The 15,412-nt window shown below is 42.3% G+C and overlaps 1 protein-coding gene across 1 annotated transcript in view; it reads right to left on the bottom strand.

Annotated features, from left to right (window-relative positions):
- The window catches only part of LOC103353563 (phosphatidylinositol transfer protein cytoplasmic 1), a 79,382-nt gene extending 73,940 nt beyond the window's left edge, over positions 1-5,442 (bottom strand). The window contains exon 1 of the mRNA XM_008276606.1: positions 5,134-5,442. Coding sequence (XP_008274828.1) covers positions 5,134-5,181 — 48 coding nt within the window. The 5' untranslated portion in view covers positions 5,182-5,442. The remainder of the gene's footprint in view (positions 1-5,133) is intronic.
- Positions 5,443-15,412: the final 9,970 nt, after the last annotated feature.

The raw sequence follows: 15,412 nt of genomic DNA, 5'->3' as shown, positions 1-15,412 counted from the left end.
TTTTTTTTTTTACAGTGTAGGTGCCAGAGTTTGTCTTCTGGGTGGGTAAAGCCCAATGTCAAACTTCTCCTTCAACATAAGGAAACCGCTGCAGCTTATGTCTTTCTTTAGGTACAACTAGACTCCAAAGACAGGAGGAAAGTCATTACTTAATATCTTTGTTAAAGGAATGAATAAACCGGATTATGGAGAGGGGGGAAAGTCGTAGAAACACGTCACGCACACGCCCAGAGACGATCACAACGACGTAGCGTTGAGGCTCACGGAACAGCTCATACGCTCCGGTATTGCCAAACGCTTCCTTCAGTCATGTTTGTTAGACTTGTATAAACACAGCTCGGGTAGCCGGTCCAACATCTGCAGTAGTAGCGCTGCGATGACGCAACACGGCCGAGCAGCAGACAGTAATCTCTTCCCAGAGACAATACAGAGAGAGACGTGACCTTGCATGTCCCCGTGACTCCGTTCTGAGCACACACACTGTATTAGTGCGTGACCCTGGGGAACTTCAAAGAATTAGAAAAAATAAATCTCCCAGAACTTTCCGCATAACCGCCACTCCTCCCTGTCCTCTTTGCCATCCTTTCACCCCCGTTTTTTTTTTCTTTTTTTTTTTACCCCCTTCATCCTCTCTGCAGCCAAGTAGCTTGTCCTTACGCACCATCTGTCCGCTCTACCCTTCCTCCCTTCATTCCATCAACCCGTCCTTCCTCTCCCTTCAGACCAGCAGGAAACTTTGAACTTTCAGGAGAGGAGGGATGACACTCGCCTCAATGTGCGCGGCAACGATAAGAACAAACAGGAAAAAAAAACTTGTAGGTTTCCTCCGGACCGTTAAGGAGCTTTCTCAAAAAGATGACGCCCTGCGTTGTGGGATTCAACCAAATGGGGTTTTATCTGTACAAAAAAATAAAAAAAAGAAGAAGTGGCAAAGTGCAGGGCCGATCAGAGCAGTAATGGATGACCGCTCCCTCTCTCTCGCTCTCTTGTTTACTGAAATATGTGAGACTAATGCGTCCATCCTCTTTTTTAAATGTTACATTCTGAGTGTAAAAGCTTCAGTGATCTGGTTTTTCTGCACTCATGGATGCCCGTGTACACATCCAGTTAGATTGTATTTATGCGGTTCAGCGTCACGACAGGCGTCCACATGAACTTCCATCGCGGTCTTACGGCTCCAGCGGCTGCTAAACGGAGGCTTATTAGCAGCTCGAGGTGGTTCCCCAGTTAAGTGTGCATTTCACAGTTTACGTTGAGCGCGCATTGCAAGGGAAGTGTTGTTCTCTGTCGCAGCTTGTAGTGTCAGGAAGTTACGACAGAAGTGCTGATAACACACGTCTAAACACAGCCGACCAACCTACGGTCCCCGGGCCAACAGGGGCCCTTTTTGTTTTTTTTGGTCTTTTAATTTAAAAAAAAAAAAAAAAAAAAGAACTTGCAGCAGGGTCATTTACCTGAGTTGGCTGAACACAGCGGGAGAGAAGACAGAGTGAGAGAAAGAGGTGGAAAATAGCAAGGTGGTGCCAAAAATGTCAGACACGCTGGGAAAATAAATACTTGTTCACGGAAGTCAAAGGGAAGAGTGTTTGCAAGGAATTCGCCAGAAATCTGTTGCAATGAGGGAAGATTGTAAAGTAGCAAGACTCTGTGAAACATGAGCAGAAAGAAACAGAAAGTTAAACTCCTCGGAAGCATGAGGAATTGCAACAATGGCCGATTATTAGGTAGCTAGGCTCAGCAGCCGTCACAGGAAACCTCAAAAAATGTCAACATGTCAGAAAAACAGCTGCCATATAATTCCAAAACCTGTCAGCTAACTTAAAGTGTCAGTGTTATTCAAATGCACGTGGTGACAGCACAGATGCGACACTGACGCAGCCCAACTGTTACACCCTTCACATCTCCAGGGAGCTGCTTCATCTTAAGAGTCTAAAGGGCACCGCAATGGGAAAGGACTTTTTTTTTAACTTTTTTTTTTTAAAAGCTGTATCTGCTGCTCTGGGACGAGCTGTGTGCAGATCGGGGTTCCAGCAATGACAGTTTTCTGGTCTGAATGAATCTTTTAATGATACTAAAGGTTAATTTAAACCTATGTTCAAACATCACTGATGTACACAAGCCTTCAGCTACAGTATAGCTCAGCATACAGAACAGTGTAATCATAGTCTGACTTAGCCTGCTATTTCTAATCCACATTTCACACATGTTTATCCACATCCTTTACGATATGTACCTTTTTTTAAGATCCAATTTGCTATGAGGAACAACAACAACCTCCGTGCTAGCTGAAAAGGGCTGCTGAAGATTTGGATCGTGCAATAATACAGCCCTGCTTGGTTCTTCTGGTGAATTAGCCAAAGTTTTCCCTCTCAAATGCTTCACCAAGCAAATTCCCCTGTCATTACTTTGCAAGCGCCACCATCACTGCATTCTGAGCTTTGCCGATTATGAATTATTTGAGGAAATACAAAGAAGCTTGAGTGTTTTCTTTCACTGAAGCAGAATGATAATGAGGTGCAACCATGTAGAGATATATCTAGCTTCATGAGAACATCCATCCATCCATTATCTATACACCACTAAATCCTCACTTGGGTCATGGGGGGCTGGAGTCTATCCCAGCTGACTCAGGGCGAAGGCAGGAGAAACCCTGGACAGATCACCAGTCTATCACAGGGCTACACTTAGAGACAGACAACCAAGCACACTCACATTCACACCTACGGACAATTTAGAATCACCAATTAACCTCAACATGTTTTTGGACCTTGTGGGAGGAAGCCGGAGAACCCGGAGAGAACCCACGCTGCACGGGGAAAACATGCAAACTCCACCCAGAAAGATCCTGGGTGTCCTCACCGAGACTCATACCGGCGACCTTCTTGCTGCGAGGCAACGGTGCTAACCACCTACCCACCTTGCAGCCCCTAATCGAATAATCAGTAATGCTAAATTAACCCAGTTGTCTTAATACTTCCTGGTTTTGGTCATGTGACATCTGTTGTTGGTGCAATGTCACGAGTTGTTTTCTGTACGAATATCTCAGTAAATCAACCAGTAGCTAAACGTATTTTTTCCTATATTTTTGAGAACTTCGACTGGCATCACAGGATACTTTACTAGCTAAACTCCCACAATCCTCTCTGCTTGCCAACATGGAACTGACGAAAATCCGGGTGACGCCTCCTCGCGTCGCTACAGTGTTTAACAGTGAGAGGCCCCACCTGGTGGCTCAATCAGGTACTGCCTACAAGACATATCTGCTGCCGTAACATGCAAACTCCACGCAGAAAGATCCCGGGTGTCCTCACCGAGACTTGTACCGATGACCTTCTTGCTGCCAGGCAACAGTGCTAACCACCGATCCACCTCGCAACCCTTCGTGAGAACATTATGAACACATTAGCTATAATTGCTGTTTGGTGTTGAACCACGTACTGACAGACTCGACTGTTCTGGAATTAAAGCGGTATCCCAAGCTGTATTTTGAATTTTTACAGCATGATAACCCTTTTGTGTGAATTGGATCAAAGACTGAGCCTTTAATTACGCTGTTGTTGCCTCTCATAACAACCATCTGTTCAGGAGTTCAACAGACGTGACAAGAACGCTCTCGCTACTCCTCCAGGCTTGAAATATATGTATGGAAAAGGCTGGTTGAGTGAACGGAAAAAAGCACGTATGAATGCAAACACCCATGTACATGCGATGTCACACACACACACACATGGATCGCAAAGGTATTCAAGAATATATATGTAGGAACACACTGCTCCCATGGCACGCTGGAGGATGGCATTTTTCTGTCAAGTTTCTGAGATGAGTCAGCGGAGTTACGCCTTATTCGATGCTTGCGTTGAGACAATATAGCGCTGGGAGATTAGTGGTGACCGTGGGAGAGGAAATTATTATTTTGGCCAAGACTTTTACTGATAAAGCCATCGCATCATCACAGGGTATAAGTGGGGATCCACTTCATTCCACTTCAGTGAGAATCTCTATTCTCCCGCTAGTCAAGAGATTTCCTCAAATCCTTAAATGCCTTAGAAAAGAAAAGCCCAGAAAAATGGGTAGAAAATTGGTGCAGTCATTTGTAGGTTACGCATGCTGGTGGAGAAACCAATTACCACTCTACTGTATGAGCCAGAGCCAGAGAGAGAGAGAGAGAGAGAGAGAGAAGGGAAATGCGAGTTCAAGAGTTCAACGTGAAAGATCTGAAACATTTTCTGTCTCGTAACATAAATATGATTATTTCCGGCCTTGTGTTGTGTTTTGTTTTGTTTTTTTAAGACCAAATCTCATGTGGGGTTTCATCTGAAGATGTGAAGTGACAAGATGTCAGTGGAGATCTGGCGCTGCTGCAGCATGACCATCATTCCACCAGCCCTCAGCCTCCACCATACCTCCCCGACAACGACAATGAATGAGAAAAACAATGACACGGGGGTGATAATCGGAAAAAAGGTGCTGCTGTGTGCATGCCAGAACAAGAGAGCGGTCGTCCTCGTCTTCTAATTTTAGACCGTGTCGTGAGACTAAACAGACAAGACGGGCTGAACGCAACACAATGGACTTGTTCTTGATAAACACCAATCAGCGCTTGCACAAGTGCAATCACCAGCGAGTGTGGAGACCCCTGCTCTGCATGGTGTTAGGCTCATCATGTGCAGCCAACAGGGCGTGATGAAATTAATGTAATGCAATTTGCGTGTAATTGTTTTGGTGCGTGCATGTGAGTGAAGGAGGGGAGCGTGGTTTCTGGAAGATGGTGCAGATCAGATGATTTGATTGCAGGATGTGCTCACTGTAAAGATTTGTTTTGTACTTGTGAGAGATGAGGATTGTTGGATTTTACCTCCAAAAGGCTGCATCAAATTAAAAAAAAAAAAAAAAGTAGTGATTGCATTGCTCAAGTGACAGGAAAGAGTGTCCTCAATGAAGTGCCTCAAGTTCATGTGAATGCATTTCTCACACTTCATGTGACCTCCTGCCACATGTCTTGGAGCAGCGAAGGAGCCCAGGAGCGGTTAAAGCTACCAAGGTCGTGTGAAGCAGCGCTGGAGCGGAGAGAGAGAGTCGTGCTGTGGGGTGTTGGAAGGAAAAACGAGACAAAGGAACGGGGAGAAAACTTACCTCCTCCACAGTGAGGGGCATGCATATCCTGTACTCCTTCAGCAACATCTTCCCCTCCTCTCCGCGTCTTCTTCTTCTCCTTCTTCTGCTCCTCTGTGCTCACAATGTGTCAAAGCAGCCCAAACGATCCGTCCGCCGCCCGACGGGATGTTGTCTTGTGTCGGGAGACGTGTCAGCGCATGTGACGGGATGATCGGAGCGAGTTTGGGGAAGCAGCCCGAGTTACCACCGACTTCTTTAATCGGAACCGACGCGCACTCTCTCCGGCATTGAATGTGAGAGCAGGAATGAGCTCGGTTCTGGGGTTGTCCCCTCCTATCAGAGCTGCCGAGTCAAGCTGTCGGCGATCAACGCGGAACCAGATCGAGGGTGGAGCTTTAAAAATAAAAGCATGGATAGAATTTAAAGGGAAAAAAAACAAAAACGTCTTTGTGATCTTACAAATACACAAAAATACGTAATGTTCTAGACTGTTTCAACTGAATATAGTCTGTGTGAATTATCAGCATGTTCCTCAATGTGCCCGATTTAAATTCACTTTTTTTATTATTATTATTATTTGCACCATCATTAATCAAATATTTCAACTTTATTTGCATAGCACCTTTCATACATCTTACTGCACTTCAGATTTTATTCATAAAACATACAAAAGCAACAGGAGTTGAAAAAAAAGTGCTGTAAAGGTAAAATCATGTAACACAATGGCAAAAGACAAAACTTAGTGAATAAAATGATAACAATCAGAAGAAGGTGACCAGTAGGCCGGTAATAAGGCAGAACAAGAGATTAGATATAGATTGACCCTATTCAGGACTTTCATGTTGCCATATGCAGAAGATCTTTCGGGGGTCTACTGGGCCCCAAGAAAGAATATCCATCCATCCATTATCTATACACTACTTAATCCTCGATAGGGTCGTGGGGGGCTGGAGCCTATCCCAGCTGACTCAGGGTGAAGGCAGGGGACACCCTGGACAGGTCACCAGTCTATCACAGGGCTACACTTAGAGACAGACAACCAAGCACACTCACATTCACACCTACGGACAATTTAGAATCATCAATTAACCTCAACATGTTTTTGGACTTGTGGGAGGAAGCCAGAGAACCCACGCTGCATGCAAACTCCACGCAGAAAGACCGGCCACCTTCTAGCTGCGAGGCAACGGTGCTAACCACTGATCCACCTTCAGCCCTACAAACTATGCTATATAAATTTTCTGATAAGTTGACGTATTTTTGGTTCCAAATGCATGACAAATGTTCCTCTTTTTATATTAAAAAAAAAATAAAAAATCTTGAAAAAAAAAAACAATACCTGTCACCTAAACCAAATGTCCTGGGGTAGCACAGTGTAAAAAGAAAAACATTAATTCAAATTTGGTGCAATCTGGCTGATTTATCAAGGCCAGAATGTAAATTTGCTGAATGTTTTGAAACATATATGTAACATATATGTAACATATATGTAATGTATTTTAAATGTATATCCTAGGGGACTTTCGGTGACGTCATGAGAAGAACAACAGTCAGTTTTAAATTTATTTTTTGGCCTTTTTGCTATGTATGTAATATGTTTTGTACACTTTTTTTTTTCTTCTTTTTTTTACATCACTGATCTTGTCTCAGATACTGTTCAATGGATTTTAAAAATCTAAATAAAAAGTTCTAAAAAAAAAAAAAAAAAGGATATCCTAATGAGAAGATAAGATTTACTGACATTTTCAGTCAACGACTTTTATTTTATATTCTCCTTTAAAGCTGCTTTAAGGAACTATCGTTTTTTTTAAATATATTTTATTTTTTAAAATAAATTCAACCGGATGTGGCTTTGCCTCACGCCTGCTGGCTTCACACTGGTCTGTTCGGGATAGCGCCAGAAGTATATCTAAATTGCTGATACGGAAAATGTGACTTTTAAAAAGCAGCGACTGTGAAACTGCCCCCCAAAATCATTTTAATAATAATTTAAGGTGTGCTTCAAAGTTGCGGGCGAACCAAAGGCCTTGATCAGGAGGAGGCTCTCTGCTCTGTGGGGCTCCTCTTCCTCCACTTGTAAAAACAGCTTGCGGACGAATCGGAAAATGTAAGCAGGAGGCAGCAGCAGCAGCCGCAGCCGCAGCAGCCCCCCTCCGCTGCGCTGCGCTCGGCCGGCTGAAATAGGACGCGGTGCTCGGTGGAAACATCGGCCGACTCACTCAACCACAGCACAGGAAACATCAGCTCAGCCCTGCCTCTGCCTCAGTCAGCTCTCACGCCTCTATCTTCACACATTTAGCACGCAAAGTTCATTTCAGGCCGAGTTATGAAAAAACTAATGCACATCCAGTCTCATCGTTCACATGGCGCACGGGGCAGCATTTTGTCATCCTTCAGGGTATTGATTATTATAAACTGCGTCCTCACTGTTGTCCTCCACCCAGTTTCTGGAAGATGAAGGTTCCAGATGACAAACCAAGCCTGCATGTAGATGAAAAAAAGCAGCTCTCCAATACAAGGTGACACAGCAGAGCATCACCAGGAAATAAACCTATAGTGTCCGTTTTCTCTGTCATTGCTTTTAAACATTGAATCATGGTCGTTTTAATTTGCCTTCAAGGACGAGAACGTTCCTCAATCAAAGCCTCTTTCATGCCAAAGTGAAAAGAGGTTTCTACAAAGTAATGTCAGATGTGCAATTTCAAGTATTTAGTGTTTAAAGTGACTCATCCAATTCAACACAGCTAGAAGCCACATGATTAGTGAAACAGAGCTCAGTGAATGTGTTTTAAGGGACTATAGTATAAAGATACTTGCATCTGGAAGGTCTGGTCACTAGTGAATCAGTACTCCTGACTATAACTACGCCATAAAGGCAAAAGAACCCTCCAAGCAACTCCATGGAAAGGTCGTTAATAAGTGTAAGTAAGTGGGTCGATATAAGAAAGTCACTGTGACAATCTCCTGGAGTACAGTTGAATCCATCATTGGAAATGGAAGGAATATGGACCACGTGTATAGCTGCCTAGACCAGAAAGCTGAGCTCGGGTCACCAAGACACCTATGACTTCTCCAAAGGAATTACAAGCTTCAGCAACTGAGCTGGGAGAGGTTGTGCTGACACCAGTTCTTCAACAGTCAAACCTTCAAAGGGACTGTGGCAAAGAGAAAGTCTTTGTCCGGGTGTATGTTTCCCTCAAGCTTGGGTACACTCCCAGAGGCCCAGGAGTTTGATGGTTCTGCACAGGAACCGTTCTGTACAAAGACCTCAGATGTTGTACCTGGAATCTGCTGGAGCCACTCTCGCAGTTTGAGGGTTTACATCCCTTAATGCTGCTGTTACCACTGGGCCCACCTTGGCCTTCACTTTCCACATCTGCTCCAGTTGTTCCTTCAACCCCTGGTACTACTCGATCTCAGGATTGTCACATCTTCTGCTCCTTGTCAACCAACACTCTCCCATTAACCCACTTGTCAAACACTACTGTGTCTGGTTGATTTGCCAGCAGTTGCTTGTTAATCTGGAAGTTGAAGCCTCACAGGATCCCACAGGCTCTCACTTTTATGGCCTCCGGGACTTGGGGACTTTGAGTCCATACTCGGCACAGATGTTCCCGTACACTGTTCCAACCACTTGGTAGTGCCTCGTGGTCTGTGCTGTCCCAGTCATGCATGTGTTGTTCCAGTAGCGCACTTCTTTTCAGCATGTCCTGGTCCCTGCACAAACGCAAACCTTGTTGTTCCAGAAAGACTTCCAAGCCAATACAGACTTACTCTTAGTCATATTCTGAGTTGGGCTTGTGCAGCATAAGGGCTCTTACTGGAGGCTCCCAGACTGGCCTGGAAATGGACTTGCTGTTCCCAGAGTGTCAGTCACCACCAGGCCATCCAGCTGCATATATAAAACACTCAAATATCAGCATGTAGTCAGCACGTCACTGTTACAGGTGGTGGACGTGCATGGAGCTAATCTGAACTACTTTATAGGCAGCAGATAAATCTGAGGCGTTCTGAGATGATCGATGGGAACGGAAAGAAGAAGAAAAACTAAGTTCTGATCCACAAATCTGTTTTCAGTTTTTGGACTTTTTCCTCTAACTTCTGGTGAGATATTGGATTATTTGCAGTTTATTTGAAATGATACCACATAAGAGGATTAAAATCCCGATTTGGTGGAGCTGTTAACAAATCATAGACATCTTCTTTATCCCTTGTATCAAATGTTCATGTTAAAAGTAAAGCTTGACAATGTTTCCCTCTGAAATGTTGTGAAGTGGAAGTGTAGAGCAGCAAAAAATGGAAACACTAAGTACAATAATACTCAGAGTTGCACTTGAGTGAATGTACTACAATACTTCCCACCTCTGCTTTTACCACGACTGCTTTATGACCCTTTGTATATTATTGTAACTGTGAAACTGAAGGGTCTCGCTTCTTCTTTTTTTTTTTTTAACACAACCGCTGATCTTTATCTAAACCTAGTTGTTTTTGTCCAGTGGTAAAACATGTTGGCGCTAGTTGCTCCCAGTAGAATTGTTAATTCAGGAAACCCTCCAATGGGTCGAGGAGTTAGAGGCCTAGTTTAATTTAATGTTGTGTTATTGGTATTGTTGTAAATGTTCTTGACTTGTCCTACCTTGTTTCACTCAGGTTCCACTCTAATAAAAGACTTTATATATTTCTACAAGGTTTTCTGTGGAGTTGGAGATTTCCTCTTGTAAACAAGAAATCAGGTCAGTGGCTCTAATGTGGCTGTCCATAAATAAATACGTGCCTGTTTGAGCCGTATACAGAACTCAGCAACCGAGTAACAAGTCTGACAGTGCAGCATCTGGGATGCCAGCGTTCTTATTAATAATGTTTTACTCATTTGGAGCCCTATTTGTCTTGACAAAAACAGAGAGACTAACGCAGTGACATTATCAAAAAGTCACTTTTAATTCAAGTAGGAGCTGGTCTGCTGACTTCATTGACACGTTTGATGTATTTGGGCCCACTCAGCAAAATTCATATTTCTGCTCTGAAGATGCCCTGTCAGCAGGAATTTTCCCCAAGAAATATATTTGTGCCAAGGTGGCAAAACCCTCTGCAACAGCATCTGAGTGTAGACTCTCCTGTTTACACCTAAACTTGCGAGTGAGCTGCGTCTCAAAGCATCATCTGTCGGATCTACTGGACACAGTAATGCCTTTACATGACTTGCAGAGTCTTTAAATCAATGACATATACAATGCAAAAGACATGTTTTTGCAAATCTGACTTGTTTACAGTCTTGTACCATCATTAATATTAAAGGCAGATCACAAGACAGAATGACTAACATTTAATTAAATGCATAACCTGCCTGATGCATAAGTGTAGCTGAAAGGAATACATTATTATGTTCGCAGTTAAATATATGAGATTAAAAGCCGCTCTGAGTGCATCTTGTTAAAACATTTACTTTATATTTCCTCTGGAATTCAGTCCTATAGTAAAGCTTTATATCACAAGTGTCTCTAGTGTGGTTTTTCCATTAATAAGGTCAGATAGAAATTCTTACAATTATATCTACTACGTGGGAAATTGTCAATCTATGGATCCACATATGGTTTTTCATTTCAACTTACTACTGGTGCAAGACGTCTCATACATAACCAAAGGCCCATTCTTTGTATATGTGCAAAAATAGGCCTCACATTTCTACATCACACAGGTGTTATCTGCCTTTAAGAGCAAACCAGTTGTGTCAGAAATCAGATTTTACATGAGGACTGGAAGACAGCATTTCAATGTCAGTCTCTGAACATAGTAAAGTTACACATTCAATAGAAGAACATTGAGCAAAACACATTTGACTGGAGGGCAACTTTAAAGTTCACCCGTGTGTGTGTGTGTGTGTGTGTGTGTGTGTGTGTGTGTGTGTGTGTGTTCGTTTAAATGGTCTAACACTGCATAGCAGCATATTATATGGGCCTTATGAATTGAGTGAGTTATATTTTCAATAACAGAATTTACATAATGGCACTCAAGAAAACTAACCCCATTGGCACAGTAATAAACCACATTATTGCAGACCTTGGGAAGCTACATAAAAATGCAGTTACGCGCGCTCGCTGGAAAGAAAGTCTCATAAAGCACAATATCATTCAGTGTAACTGTATTTGCATATTTAGCTGCAAGACAGTTGTGGTATATGAAGCAAAACGTTAAAGCTAGTGGACAGTCGAGCTGCACAGTCACGACTGCTCGTTAGCAGTAGCGGGACAGTGGATGCAAATACCGCGAAAACATATATTAGATTACTGCTTTCTCATTAAAGGGTTGATGCACAGTATAAAACTCAACGTACGCTTCAGTACCTGCTGTGTGATATTCTTTATGAATGTTTTGACAATCAGACCAAGAACTGGAGAATTGCTGTTTTTCATATACACATCTGGATTACTGTACATCCCAGGTTGTTAACAAGAAAAGCAAATAACAAACACAGCCTCAAAGAAAGTCTCAGACGCTATCGAGGGGTATCAAGAAATAACACTTTCTTCAAAACAACCCGAGATAAATCAAAACACGACAACAACCACACAAAAGTTTTTATTCATTTGTGTCTGACGCAGAACACAAGGAGCAGCTTTTTATAGCACCAGGTCTGTATTTCATTTCTGACAGTCTATGTTTATCTTAAATCTAAAACCCCGAAGCTTAAGAGGCCATGGGACAGTGATAGGCTTTCATGCAAGCAGTAACTCTGGACCGGCGAGCCATGACCTAATGATGACTGAACAGTTTCAATAGGATCTGTGTTAATTAAGAAGGAGATCAGAACCTTGTTTGTTTTTTAGCAGAGAACCGCAGCGTAGACGGAATATTAGCAGGGGGAAAATTCTGCTTATTTTTCTTTGCTGTGACTTGTCCTGGGAGTTATGGTTTGTCTACATCAACAGAACTAAAAATGGGAATATAAAGCTCATTCAGAATCCGGTAAATGACTGATGTTGGCTCTGGCGCTGCAGCCTGGTATTGTCATCAGCGGTATTGAGTAAGATAATACCGATGATGATGATGACGGTGATGACGGCCATTTGAAGCCCCTCTTCAGCCGAGCTCTTCCTGATGGTTTCAAAGCCTGACAAGTCTGCTGAAAGCACTGAGAGTATTTTTATGCCTCTGCAATCAGAGTTCTTGTTCCACATTTGATCTTCCTCTCAGTGGATCCGAGTCATGTTCAGTTTATCAGGCCTCCGAGGCTCTATGCTGAGCCTGCACTGGGATCAAACTGATTTTAGCTCAGGGCTTAGGGGGCTTTCTGTGCCACGAGCAGGAAAATCACTGACCCACATTAGCTTTACTTACGGAGAGCCTTTAAAAGCGGCGAACAGGGGGCGAAGACAGGAGTGCACAATGCAGACGCTGACAGGACATCTGCTGGTGGACTGTGGTCATTGCACTGTGACTTCATTCAGACATTTGGGTCCATTCACAAAGTTCTTCACCCACCCTGACCATTTGATTGGTGAGCGCAGGTGAGCATATGTCTCCTTCCTCCACTATGCTCGTCACCAACACAATTGCTATCTTGGGTGCAGATTTTGTAAATAGATGTCTAGGGGTCCAGTCCCATCAAATTTTGAGTGTCTTTATTTATTTCCTGCATTCTGAAGAATTGTTATCAAGCAATGAAACCTTTTTTGAATCAGCTTATGGTGTAAATGTAAAAGAAATCTCTAAATTCAACTGGCAACATTACAAAATATATTGAAATATAATGCAGTGAGACTCTCAGGCATTTTGTATTGCTTTGAACTCGTGTGGATCAACTCTTCTCATTACCGCTGCCGATTCGACACACATATTTAGGCCTACTCTTCTGTCTTCTTTTATGTCTCCTGTTCGGGGGATATAACCTCTTTAAATGTGCATATGACACCTTTTCACATCATTTTAACATTCTGAACTGCAAAACCCATTAGTGGGTTTGAAAGGCATGTAATCTTTTTTTTAAAGAAATGCCAAAATTATACCATTTATCGGAGCCAGAAACTATAAAAACAGAAAGAACTGTCAGATTTTTACATATCCAGTTGTCCTTGAACTAATCTCTGTAATGTGCTGGTTTGTTGGAGAAATGAACCATCTCTAAGCCTAAAATTGTGATGTTACATCTGTTATTGACATTTAGGCAAGAATAATCATTTGCACTAAACAGATGCTGTGGAAAACAAAGAAATTTGGTGCTCCTCAACCCAAACTGTGAAGCCAGTTTATGATTAATAAGATTAGAACTGGGGCTGCAAGGTAGGGCGGTGGTTAGCATCGTTGCCTCACAGCAAGAAGGTCACCGGTTCGCATCCCGGTGAGGACAACCGGGATCTTTCTGCGTGGAGTTTGCATGTTCTCCCCGTGCAGCGTGGGTTCTCTCTGGGTTCTCCGGCTTCCTCCCACACAGTCCAAAAACATGTTGAGGTTAATTGGTGATTCTAAATTGTCCGTAGGTGTGCTTGGTTGTCTGTCTCTAAGTGTAGCCCTGTGATAGACTGGTGACCTGTCCAGGGTGTCCCCTGCCTTCACCCTAAGTCAGCTGGGATAGACTCCAGCCCCCCACGACCCTAGTGAGGATTAAGCGGTGTATAGATAGTGATATATATGGATATGATATATCCATTATATAATAGATAATGGATGGATGGATGGATGGATGGATGATATTAGAACTGTGTTATACTGCACAAATGACGGTAGAATATGGAATATGAGCCCACATAGAGTAAAAATGTGAAAGGAACAAAAACATCCAGGACACAGAGGATGAGTTAATTTATAAACTTCTGGACTTTAATAGCCGATTTAAGTTTTAACAAAATTTCTGCTTACATTTGGCACTTTGTGCACATTTCAGACATATTTGATTAGCTGAAGAAGTTTTTCCCTGATCAGAGGTATGATTGGACAAGTGCACATGTCCTAAACATTGAGCACTACATATCTCTGGCATCCTCCCTGAATTTTCTTTTTCAGATTTACTGATAGGTGTTATAGTATGCCCTACCGGTGATGTACAGTCAGATAATATTTTGCAATTACATTTACTATTTTGCAATACCTGACAAATTTCCAGTTTTTGAATACCTGACTATATATACACATAAAAGGATCTTGTTATCTTCTTTGCTTTCAAAGTACTTGCACACACACACACACACACGCGCGCACACAAACATTTATTTCAACAAGGGTAACAGTTTAAAAGAAGGAAAAGTGCTGAACTGTGCACAGCTATACATCTGTGTAAAAGAGGATCAAGTTTAGTGCAAATTGTACAGATTTTGAAGATACGAATAAATACAGTTTTTAACAAAAAATTCAGGGTTAATGGATCCTTACACACACCAGGCAGGTAGATGACACTGTGATGGAGCAGAGAGCAACATTACTGATAATAAAGATGAACTCATCGCAGCTTATATGTCAGACAGCATCTTCTTCAAATTAGAATTAAAGGATTAAAGCTGCTCCTTGGGGATAGTGCCAATTATTAACAAGCTCAAACTGGATAATTGTTCAGTGTCTTTAACAAATTGAAGTGCATGCGGTAATTATTAGGCAGCCTGCACAGGTAAACCGGAAAGTCATCATCATGTAAAGCAATAGAAAATATATTGATTTTCATTCCATTCAATTAAAAAAATTAAAAAATAAAAATATATGTCACAGTCCAAATTAAAATCCAGGCAGATTTTAAATCTGCTTAGGCAAGATAAAAAATTTGATTTGGTCTAGGCGAGATTGAGATTCCCCCACGACCCTAGTGAGGATTAAGCGGTGTATAGATAATGGATGGATGGATGGATGGATGGATAGAAGATTGAAATTTTGATTTGGTCTAGGCAAATTTTAAATCTGCCTATGCAGAACTAAAATTTTGATTTCACTAAGACCAAACAAAACTCCTTCTTATATCATAATGAGATTATAATCCTGTCTGGGCACATTTTAATTTGGACTGTGAGTGACATATATATTCTCATTCTATTTGTTGATTGGTTGGTTGACACACTGATGATCCATCTCTCAAAGACATGAACGGAGTCGTGTGGCTTTCATTGGCTTTTTTTCGCGTACCTACACCAACCAGCGCACAAAGACGATCATAAAAAATAGTGTATTAAAAACACTGACCAGGAGAGTCGCAGCAGAGAAGTCTTTAGTCACCCGTAAAAGCATGCTTTTATCACGCCTGTCTGAAATATCCTTGGGGTCCTCAGTGGGTCCTTCAGGCGCCTCGGACAGCTGCTTGGCTCTCGCCTTTGATTGGTCT

The sequence above is a fragment of the Stegastes partitus genome, unplaced genomic scaffold (genome assembly GCF_000690725.1).
Source record: "Stegastes partitus isolate 25-593 unplaced genomic scaffold, Stegastes_partitus-1.0.2 Scaffold77, whole genome shotgun sequence".
NCBI lineage: Eukaryota > Metazoa > Chordata > Actinopteri > Pomacentridae > Stegastes > Stegastes partitus.
This window is presented reverse-complemented; position numbering and strand designations above follow the sequence as displayed.